The 12,140-nt window shown below is 38.6% G+C and overlaps 1 protein-coding gene across 2 annotated transcripts; it reads right to left on the minus strand.

The window, feature by feature from the left end:
- Positions 1–309: 309 nt before the first annotated feature.
- TM9SF1 (transmembrane 9 superfamily member 1) lies at positions 310–11,622 on the minus strand. 2 transcript variants are annotated; one of them, XM_063454925.1, is made up of 6 exons: positions 11,354–11,622; positions 7,924–8,240; positions 5,557–6,157; positions 5,273–5,458; positions 3,871–4,144; positions 310–1,492 (listed from the first exon to the last, which is right to left on the minus strand). In XM_063454925.1, the coding sequence occupies exons 2-6, from the start codon at positions 8,236–8,238 to the stop codon at positions 1,099–1,101; spliced, it is 1,770 nt and encodes a 589-aa protein (XP_063310995.1). In that variant the 5' UTR covers positions 8,239–8,240; positions 11,354–11,622; the 3' UTR covers positions 310–1,098. The 2 variants fall into 2 exon arrangements, with proteins under 2 accessions (XP_063310995.1, XP_063310996.1); XM_063454926.1 differs by lacking the exon at positions 11,354–11,622 and adding an exon at positions 11,284–11,348.
- Positions 11,623–12,140: the final 518 nt, after the last annotated feature.

The raw sequence follows: 12,140 nt of genomic DNA on the forward strand, positions 1-12,140 counted from the left end.
ACTCCATGTCTAGTTGACAGCTGCAAGGTGTTACCTACATGTTAATATAAGTGCTGATATTTTTCAAATCAGCACTTTTGTAAAAATAAGACATTCTCTTAACCCCTAAAAAACTTCAGCTCTTTAGGAGTTTGGAGTGTTCCTTTAACCCCTTAAGGACACATGACATGTCACGATTCCCTTTTATTCCAGAAGTTTGGTCCTTAAGGGGTTAACACTAACAGCAGACTTTCATCTATGCACCATCAATAAAACACATGCTTTAGGTGTACATTATAAATTTCATTACAAAAAATAAAAAACACAGTATTTTCTTAATTATTTATTTTTGTAAAAAGAAAATCAAAAGATATAAATATATCTGTACAGAAAGTCCAGAGAGAGTGCAGGAGATTGTCTGACAGAAATTACGGTACTAGCCAGGAAAAGTCCAGGAAACCATCTGAGACGCACTGCAGGTCAGATAGTAACCAAGACGCAGTTTTGATAAAAAGGATTTTCTAACATCTTTCTTAGGTACAGAAAGTTTGCTGGACATCAATGAATATAACCTGCAGAAACACAGAGAGCCCAAACAATGGACAGGGAGACTCAATGGAAGCAATCCGAGAGTTAAGAGATGTAAATAAAATTGTCCCAAGTAGCAATCTGAGGGGCAGAGAAGTAAGAACAGCTAGATAGCTATCAGAGAACAGGATGAAGCAAACCATGCCACCTGATACAATCTTGCATTGGTTTCAGTAAACATCATAATATACTTTTTTTGTGTGTGTAACACATAGGGGAAAAAGTCTGTTTTGATTGATGTGGTTTTCGATCTTTGCTCCCAATCCACTGGTTTCTGGAACATCTCCCGATCTTCTGGTTATCCTAGTGTTATTCTTTAATTTTCTCTCTCTCAGATACAGTTTTCTTTCCTTTTAAACGGATTGCTTTTTTGCTTGACTCCAGTGCAATAACCCTCTTTGATCAACAAAAGTGATTTTTCTTCCAGCCCCAGTTTTATGTTTCACTTTCCCCTTTCATTTCCCAAGTCCATTTTTTTTTTTAATATATTTATTTAGAATATAAAATATAAAGATGGAGTCCGACTCGCTCTTAGTCCATCTTGAGGTTGACATATATGTAGCGTATAAATCGAAGTGATGCAGTGAAGCTCACTGTTCCAAGCATGAGGAAGAAAACGTACGCAGTGAGGAATGAATACCCAAAGAATTCAACACTCTGAACAACCCCTGACATGTTAGAGCGTCTCCAGTAGTAGAAGACAGAGTAGAGAAAGATAAAAGCTCCTGTGGAGCCGGTGCTCATTATTGATCTCCACCACCAACGATAATCTTCTCCTGAGAGTTGGAAATATGTCAAAGCCACAGAGATACAGGCACCAACACTGAGCAATATTGCAAAGACAATGAACAGGATCCCGTACAGAGTGTATTGTTCACGTCCCCAGATAGTAGCAAATATATAATATAGCTCCACTGAAATTGCACTGTCAAGAGAAAGAATTAAAAGGGAGTTACATAATCTTAAAGTAGTTCAAAGCTGGCGGATGCATAAACAAAACATATCTAAAGAAACAGGAAGTAAGAAGAAAGGATAGACATACGATGAACTCACATAAATAGTGTGCAAAGATATTAACAAACAATAGATCTGCTCTGTACAGCTGACATACTTCTACTAAATAGGCCTGGTGATAGAAGACATACCACTACAAAATATGTCATGACAAATGCAACTTAATCCTAAATAATAGAGAATCAAATTTCAGCTATACTTATATACATTGCGCTAAAATCAGAGACTATAAAGCAGTCAATTCAGTCTGTGCTAAACAGTCTGGACATCTCTCCTGCTTGCCTAAGGAAAAGCCTTGCCTGCAAGGGGAAGGAGTGGCTTTGTGTGAGAGCAGCAGCATGGAGAGAAAAACCCAGAATGATTTATTGGAAGAGGTTTGGGCAGGCGATCCGATAATGGAGAGAGAGAACAGATGGGTTTAATTGACATACAATAAAGACCAAATAAAGTGACTTTTAACTGGTTATGAGAAGCAAGTTTGCACTTCCCAAACAGGTGGATGCAGGAGAGGTGTGTCTTCCAGCAAGTGTAACACCCACTGAAAACATGAAGTAACCTCTGAGCTTTTAATAGTATAAGTGAAGGAACACTTAATTGTATAAGATGAATCAAGAAAGAAGGTTAGAAAACTGCAAACATATCTTTCTTGAAAGGTTTACTTTAAGCAAATGATATTTAAACAGACACCACAGTTTAAATAAAAATAAAATAACTTTAGCATATATACCCAACATGAATTAAAATACCATTTTTTTTCATTGGAGGGATATCTAAAACAGCTTGCAAAAGCTGCAGAGCTATTGTCTGCAGTATTTACAAGCTCTCCTCTTCTAACCGCGCACAGACGTCCTGTGACTGTCCAATCACAGACGTACCATTGAAGCTCAATGAGAAGTATTTGCAAGGCAGGCTCTGAGCAATTGCTTCCTCTTGAGTTTAGCTACAGCGAGTTAAACAAACCATACGGAAGTGGAAATTAAATATATTTCTATTTGTCCAAGGGGCTAAAGTGGTATCCCAATCTACTTGTACTAAAAGAAAAAAATCTCAGGCATTCACTGGGAAGAATTCGAGCAGGTTTATTGCAGTGTCGAATAAACCTGCTTTAATTCATCACAGTGAGTGCATGAGATTTTTTTCTTTTATACTTGTTCTTATGGGTTATGCTGGCCCATAATCAGCACCCTGTGATTTTTTTTTTTTTTTTTAATTCTTTATTTTTATCGTGCAAGAGTGTACAGTCAAGCTTCATATGCCACAACAGCACTATCAAGCATTGCAAGACAAACATAGGATATCAGTAACATGGCATTAGTAGGAATTGCACATTTTTTGTAGTGTAATAACAGACAAATCACAATAGTGGAGTAATAGTTGTCAGTAGTTAAGAAAAAAAACTCTATGGCTTAGTACACAGGCTATCTTAACTGACGTATGTGCCCTGGGCACTGAGTGAGTAAACAAGCATAAGTGTTCAAGCTTAAGTGTAATCATAGGTTACGGGAATGCCTCAGGTATAACATTCTATGCAGCTTTACATTAGGGTTAAATATGATAACGCTTTTCATTAGTTGAAGTGGGTGTCTGAACCCTAAGGTTTGCTAGTGTGGCATTCTTGTTTGAGTTCCTCGCTTAATACAGTGTATAAATGCTGTAGGCACTGTAGGTAGTGTGTCTGGCTGAGCATATTAGGATTCATTTCAATGAGACAGCCACTAGAGGCTGGATTAACCCTATTATAAACATAACAGTTTCTCTGAAACTGCTATGTTTATAGAAAAAAGGGTTAATCCTAGCTGGACCTGGCACCCAGACCACTTCATTAAGCTGAAGTGGTCTGGGTGCCTATAGTGGTCCTTTAATGTCTTCACTGAATTGGTTGCTCGGGGAGACTGCCATTGGCACTAGTATAAAGGTAGGTTTAAAGTGATTTTAAATATATATATAAAAAAAATAATAATATTTCTATTAAGAAAGTAACTTTGTTTCTTTTTAATAGCATGTGCTTTTAGAAGGTTAGGTGGAGAGTAAAAATAAATACAAACCTAAAATAGTATTCATTAACACGAGAGAAACAGGGTAAATAAAAAAAGAAAGAATTTGCTTCATCTAAAAGCTGTAAGACATAGTGGTAAAAAAATGAAAAACATAGTAGGAGACGTGTTATGAGATAGATTTAAAAAAATGTAAACAACAAAGGCCGGTATAAGAAGACAAAAACAAAGAGAGTGGTAATAAAGATCAAAAAGAGACTACATAGGGGGTAAAATAACTAACAGATTGCAATACCTGAAAGGAAGGAAGCCACCAATGGCCATGTGTACTGGTGCAGATTTGTACCACGGTTGGGAAGGGATTTCCCGGGCAATGTTCTTGGTTCGACATGGAGCCTCAAAATTCCCTGCTCTGTTTTTTCCAAAGATGCCACCAATCACAGTGAGTGGAAACCCAACTAGTAGCCATACTGTCAGGAGAAGCAGGATGGTGGTTGCTGGAAGAGCTTGAGTTGAACCATTGGCCCAGTGCACGGAGTTTACCACACTCCAAGTCAGGAAAAATGGAGCTAAGTATACAAAGATAGGAGTTACTTTGGAATAAGGTAAAGGATTGAAAATGGAAACAGATAAGGAGAGAATGCAACCTTCTGTATAACCAACGATTGAATGTGGAAGATTTATTTTAGAAAAACGCACATTAAGAAAATGTTATCAGTGCAACAAGAAAAATAAGAGGTCATATCTATGGATTAGGGATGTATTCAATCTTTGCATGCAGGGGAATAAAAAGATGCATAGTATTAAAATATCCCCTTAAGGACACATGACAGAAATATTCTGTCATGATGATTCCTTTTTATTTCAGAAGTTGTGACCTTAACGACACATGACATGTCATGATTCCCTTTTATTCCAGAAGTTTGGTCCTTAAGGGGTTATGGGGATATACATAAGGTAAGTGTTTAGTCTATTTTGAACTATGACGTGGATTACAACTGGTATGCCACTGTTGGTCTTGTTCTTTTCTTCAGAAAACATCCTATATTTTGTGGGATGGGTTTTAACAATAAAGGTTTAACAATGAGATAGTTTTGTAAATATTACAGCTAATAGTTAAAATACTATTTTAATTTGTAACAAAAAAATAACCCCTCCCCACAACACAAAAAATGTGATGAGAGCATCTGCTGCACTTTCAATTTTTAATACTTGTCACACTGAGAAAATGTTGGATCTGAGGCCGGACAAGGGAGCATATGGGCCAGGAGCTGTCAAGAGAACTCTGGGGTTAAACCATTTAAAACATTTTTTAAAAATACGATCATGACCAAGACCTCAAGATACCATAACAACGTCAATGATAGAAGTTGTTAAGCTGCCCAGAGTGTCTATATTTGTATTATTATTGGTATTTATATAGCACCAGCTTATAGCACAGTGCTTTACAAAAAGAATATAACAGATTCTAAAAGATTCCAGTTTCTAGTCTAGCTTCCAATAAAGGGATGGAATAATCAATCCACAATGATTTCCACCAGAAAGGTCAAAACTGGAAAGGGGGCCTTCTAAAAGGAGTATTAACTATTGTTTACAATTTGTGGTGTAAAGAGCACTATTATTTTAGGTTCCATTTACAAAAAGAAGTACAAAGGTTTTGACTGGTTTGCTTAGTTGATTTGGGAATGGTTTCCTACCTGAGAAGAGACTAGTAGTGAGTACGATGTTCCAAACCCAGCGATCTCCACCCATCTGCCTGTAGAAATTACTTGAAATGTAACCAGACACACAGCAGGTAAGTGCATAGAGAAGGATTGCTGCAGAATTGATAGCACCATGTCTGTGTACATTAAAAAGACCCAAAAGAACCATGACTATGATACCTGTGGGATCAAAAACAAGAAACCTGAGTAAATTAATCATATTTAATGGTGAAGCAGAAAGTATGAGAAGGTGGAGAGAAAATGAGAAGAAATATCACCTGTCCCTAGTGCTAGAAACTGGGAGCCAACACCCAATATAGCACACAGGAAGCTTCTGTAAGGGGGAAAACGGAATACATCGGTGTGTATTATTTTCCATCCATTGTCTCCTTGGTCCATATCATCTGCTCCCTCCTCATCCAGGTTATACCTTGCAAGGTCACTCTTCAGAACACGCATCAGGATGATAACCACAAAGCCCAGAAGTAGGAAAACCAGAACCATAGAATTAATTATTGAGAGCCAGTGAATTTCAAGGCTTTTAGGAAAAAAACTTGAGTCCCGCAATTTGTCTCCACGTTTTTCATACGAGATGGAGGTTGGAAACCAGCGCACGCTGTAGGTGTGTGTTAAACTGAGGGGCTCTCTCACATCATCCAAGCTGAATGGCTTCACATCTCGGACACTTACATTTGCAAAAATAATTCTATCTTCATTATACTCAATGTTAAAATCCAAGTGAGACCACAGACCAATTTTATGAGTGTGAGGCAGGAAGCCACTTTCTTCCATGTAGCCCACAAAACCCCGAATTGGGATGTCATCAAGCACAAATTCAAAATAGTAAAGCTCTTCAATTGCCTGGCGCAGCTCCTCCACCTGAGGTTAGAGAAAAAGCAATATTCAACATTGTAATTATCAAACTCTGCAGGAAATATTACTTTATTCAGAACTCTGGGGTTAAACCAGAGGGTAGTGGATGCATGGAATAGCCTTCCATCTAAAGCGGTAGAGGTTAACACAGTAAAGGAGTTTAAGCATGCGTGGGATAGACATAAGGCTATCCTAACTATAAGATAAAGCCAGGGACTAATGAAAGTATTTACAATAATGGGCAGACTAGATGGGCCGAATGGTTCTTATCTGCCGTCACATTCTATGTTTCTAGACCACATCACACATAAGCCTCAAACACTACTAAAATCCAAATGGACATAACAGCCAAATTCACACAACATTTATTTACATAGCAGTATGAATTAACGATAAAAGATCAACGTCAACATAGCACACATCACTTTCTGCTGCTGATTCAAAAGAATTTTTAAAAAAAATGCAAATACTAAACCCACAACAACTTGAATTGATTTCCAGTTGTGCAGCAAAGAGGGGGAAAAAAAATCTTTACTGCAAAGTAGAAATTAGATTTTTACTTGAAAAAACAAGCTGTCAATGCTTATATTAATATTCATAACCTTGAATGTTGTGTTTTGCACAAAAGAAATACACCTACAAATTTGTTAAACGTATTTAGTCAGAGAATTACATATCATTATAGTTATTACAATAAATAATCCCTTCCTCTGCTGTGGGTGAAATTAAATTTCCTCAAGTCTCAAAAGGATGGCCTTTTCATGGTGATAAGACTACAAAGAGCTGATTTTAATATCTCTGTATGTATATTTAAATACATTTTATTTAATGATAGAGTGTTAGTGACACTATTGGGACCATTTTGCCCACAGCCCCTGAGCCTGCATACATTATTTATTTATTTTAAAGGGTGGGGTTAACTTACATCTAATCCAACCTCGAGGGAATCCGCAGCACAGTTTAGCTCCGCCTCCAGGATTTCATCAGTACTGATGATCTCCCAGCCAATGTAACATCTCTTATAGATTGAGTAAATAGGGGTCACAGTGTTAACACCTAGAAAATAAACTGAATGGCTTTAAGGGTTTGGAGGTTTCCTTTAAAAAAAAAAGCAATAAAACTGTCACTTCTAGAGTTCTAGTACTTCATTCCCACTCCCTGGTATACGCTATTGCAGCATTTTCTGAGGTGAATTAAGCAGCAGAGGTAAGAAAAAGCTTACTTACTTCTACTGCACTTCACCACCCCGTGATTATTGGAGAGCAATAATGTGCACTGGGGCATCAACAGAGAAATGTTATCCTTGTTCATGTGCCCTTGGCATTTTTTACAGCACTACTGAGCACAGAAAGTGAATTAATTTGCATTCTTTTCCTGGCATAAATAAAAGCTAAAATATATAACAAAAAAAGAAACGAAAGGGCCTTCAAATAGAGAGCAGTGACCGGTAGCCGGCTAATGACATGCACAATTGGAGAGATTCCCAGATCTCTACAGTTGGCCCTTCACCATTGCAGGCCACTAGGCATCTGCCAGATTTGCTAAAATGGGCAGTCCAGGCCTGCCAGATACCAATTTTAATGGCAAAATATTTTCATTCACCACAAAAAAAGTTTGGTTTGATCACGCAGCTTTTGGAAATCAACTATTAGTTTTCTCTTTAGACCTTTAAAGGTCTCTGTTCTCAATCAACCCAGCCTACATGCTAGACATAGTCAAAAGTGCTCATACCAATTTTCGCAAAAACACCAGCTCACACACCAATATTTTACCTGATTCACGGACAACTTCAGCTCACACAATGTTTCTCTCTCCACATTGCGTCGGAACTCTATTTTATACATAGACTCTGCCATGCGATCTCCATCCAGAACCTCTCCCAGCGACAGACTCTTATGAACAATTTCTTGGGGGGCACACACCGGCAACTGATAGTAGTGATAGGTCTCTTGTGGGTTGTGATATGGTCCCACCTTATTTACATAAAGAATCACTGGATCCCCTGCTTTATACCGATTCTCCTTTGCTGCTGCATATGGAGCCACAAGCCACAAGCACAGGAGGCCGAGTGGCAGCAGAACATACATTTCTGAGAAGAAAGAACACATATCTCAAAGTAGCAAACATCTATAGCAATGATATTATGGGAGTTATGTATATAAAAGTGTTGTGTACTGAAAAATGGTCTGAAAATTTAACCATCTGGAGTTACAAATACAATGTGCCTGTTGGCTCCACTAGTTTCCAATTCGACTGCCTCACAATTAGTGCTTTGGAACACTTCAGAATACAACAATACAACTATGTGTGTAATGTTTTGGAAAAAAAAATTATATGGGTAGTAAGGAATGTAAATGATCACAGGAAATAAAATGAAGACACCAGTGCAGGGATTATGAAATCTCCAAAAGGCTTTGTCTTGCCAGGGTTCTCACTGGAAACCAAATGGTAGTATTTAATGATTTGTTTAACAAGCATTTCACAACATTTAACACAGCAACCCATCTGTTAACCTACCATTGCATAAATCCAAGGGTGGATATTGAGGATTGTTGAAAATGAGAGCTATATGATGGGCAAAGTGTGACATGTTCTAATCAGGGTTATTTACTAAAATGTGAATTCAAAGTGAATTTCAAATTCAAGTAACATTACAGCACGTAGTCTTAGGAATGCAAATATGTATTCCTTACACAAGAGTGTTATACTAGCTATTTACATTTTTTGCTCTCCATCCAGAAGTATACATATGTTACACACCTTAAAAACCCTGGCTAGCCTCCACTCCCACTCTGGCTAAGATCATCAATATGGAGGAGCTTCTTATAGAGATACATTAGCTGAGCGTATTTTGACCTTGAATTTGATATTCACTTCCAGGATTATTCATTATAGTGAAAATCCAAAAGGATTTTCAAATTTAAGGTCAAAATAGCTGAACTTGAAATAAAATCTCAATATAAGCTACGCTTCTAGTATAGCAACATTGCTCTTAAAATTAAAATGCACATTGAATTCTCAGTGATTAAAGGGACAATATAGTCAAAAACTGATTTAGCTTAATGAAGCAGTTTTTGCATATAGATCATGCCTCTGCAGTCTTACTGCTCCAGACCTCCCCTGGCTGTGACCCATACAGCCTGCATAAAAAAAATATAAGCTTTCATTTTTCAATGAGATGTTAACATATTTAGAAGATTTTATCTCCTGCTCTGTAACTTGAACTTTAAAGGAACACTAAAGGGTCAGGAATCCAAACTTTTATTCCCCACCCTATAGTGTTAAAAACACCACTTAGGAGGCTTTCTCCCCGTAAAAGGTAAGCAAACATACCTTATTTCTAGAACCATGTGGGCCTGTCCATAGGGAAAGCATTGGATTGTCTAATATTGTCAAGGAGGCAAGGCAGAGGCAAGGCAGAGCCAAACGCCAGCTTGGCCCAGCAGCATCTCCTAAGAGATGCAGTGAATCAATTCATCTCCATGGGGAAAGTTCAGTGTCTCCATGCAGAGCGTGGAGAAACTGATAGTCAGTGCTGCACAGTGTGCAGAAATTACCCAGGAAGCACCTCTACTGGCCATCTGAAGAGTGGCCACTAGAGGTGTTCCCAGAGAGCAATAGGCTGCAGGGACTGACTATACTCACCAGAACAACTACATTAAGCTGTAATTGTTCTGGTGACTATAGTGTCCCTTTAATCACAAACAGGAGGTTCCTACATTAAAGGAAGTTAAAACATTAGTTTACAGGAAGTGTTTAGGAAGGCTGCTCATGTTAAACGCAGGGAGGTGTGACAAGGGCTGCATAAACAAAGTGATTTAACGCCTAAATGGCAGAGAATTGAGCAGTAAGACTGCAGGGGAAAAATCTATACTAAAATCAAAACTGCTTCATTAAGCTAAAGTGGTTTTGGTGCCTATAGTGTCCCTTTAAGGTCTCACACCAAGTCGCATGTGTTAAACTCTAGGAGACACTAGCATTCACTTACAAGCATGTAATGTTGTCCATCTAATCCCACAACCTTTCTGATAAATATTTTAATACATTCTGTTAGTGTCTGTACCATGACATCAAACTTTACCTAATTTGGTTGTTTACAGTCTACAAGTCCTATCATATCTATGCTTTGGATGTAAATTAGAGACCCCACGCATCTACGATAAACACAATTTAAAATAGTATTCCTAGATGTGTGGTTTTGTGTGTGCAGAAATACTTTTTTTTACACACATTATTTAAGAAACCTAGACTCCTCTTCCTTTTTACACTCCTCTGATGTTTGCCCAAAAAATGTTTTACATTTTTATCTTGAGTCACTCTGCTTGTTAATTTATATTTTACATTTGTAACCGAACAAATGACTGAATGTGTATTAGACAGGGGATCATTAGCTATTGGGAGGACTGGGTTTGAATTCACTGATATTCTGGCTATGACTGCTGGGAATGTGATTATTCATCACTGATATATTAAAAGCTTCACAGAAAATTATTTCCCAGCAATGTCATAGAACAAATAGATTTGTAGAACACCCTTTGCAAGAAAGGTTTAAAGCTTGAAAACACAATGTTTGTGCAAATTCATTTAAAAAAATACTACTTGTGAAGACAAGAATTGTCCAATATTGCCATTTTAACTCCTGCCTTAACATACAGGTAACATGACCAGGATTCTTCTGCCATACATCACACACCTGCCCATTATTATTACTATTTGAATATTACCCTCTGAGCTTTCCTAGAAATATTTCCTAGTCTGAACTTTCTTGTACAGTTTAACTGAGTGGGATGATGATCATTAGAAGCTTTGCTAGAAGAGTATGATGGGAGTTGTAATTCTAGAATAACTGTAGATCAAGCCTTTGGCCACTCCTGGTTTAACATTACTATAGCTGTACTGCACAGCCCCTCTTCTTCCAGCTATGATGGGGTTCTCAGGGGAGCCTGTGAAGAAGAAGAAGAAGGTACTGCTGGCTGCTTGTGATGGGCATTACACAGTACACGAATTGTGGCTGTTACTTCCTGTGTGGTGGTGCTCTCCGGCAGAGCAGTGTGTTGCTGTGATACAGTTCTACCCATGACTTTGTTCACGTTGCATTCCAATTGGTGTAGCTCCATAAGCGAGTGTCTTACTTATCACCGGGTTCCATGGTTAGAATACAAGACGTTCTAATAAATCTCGCTTCCCTTTGCCATTTCCTACCTGCTCGCGGTCTCCAGGTTTCTTCTGACAGTTACTAAGATCCGCCCGACTTTCGTGACGTCACGGGTCTGCCCTGCGTTTGCCCAATCTGAACCTCAAGCCCAGGGTCTGCAGGAGAGCTCCCATGCCCCTCAGTGACTATAGTGTTGGTTCATGGTCTGTGTGACTACTCTTGTCTTGGCAACCTCAGCCTTGTCTTGGCAACCTCACTCTAGAGCCCGCCGCACCGCAGCCTGCAGGCATATTGTTAGGCAGCACAGACACGTCAGCAAGCCACGGCGTACAGAGTTCTAAACACACAGGCAGAGAGAGAGAGAGAGTCGGCTAAGAGGTCACATACACTGTCTCCATTACCGCATAACCAGCTGTAGAGTAGTTTTGAACTCTTTGAAGTGGCTTCAACAAAATGGCGTGGATACACTATGCACTAAAGAAGCTGTAAAGTTTTTTTTTCCCTTCTGGAGACTACAGGCATCAGTGCATGTTTGGTGCAACGTGTAGGTAGGGTGTAATTATGCTTGGTGTTTTTTTCTCTTTCAATAGCCTGCAAGGTTTATTCATTTACAGCTTATTGTATTTGTACTAGTGAGAAAAGGCAGTGTTTACATTGCTCCCCTAGAGACACCTCCAGTGGTCACTCTTCAGATGGCTACTGGAGGTTCTTCCTGTGGCAGTTCTGCACAGTAGGCAGCACTACCGTTCATAGGGTTGCCACCTTTTTGGGGGGAAAATGCAGGCTATGCTAATTGGTACAATTAATTATATATGCGTGACATTACAGGACACA

This window comes from Pelobates fuscus, chromosome 5, assembly GCF_036172605.1.
Source record: "Pelobates fuscus isolate aPelFus1 chromosome 5, aPelFus1.pri, whole genome shotgun sequence".
Classification (NCBI taxonomy): domain Eukaryota; kingdom Metazoa; phylum Chordata; class Amphibia; order Anura; family Pelobatidae; genus Pelobates; species Pelobates fuscus.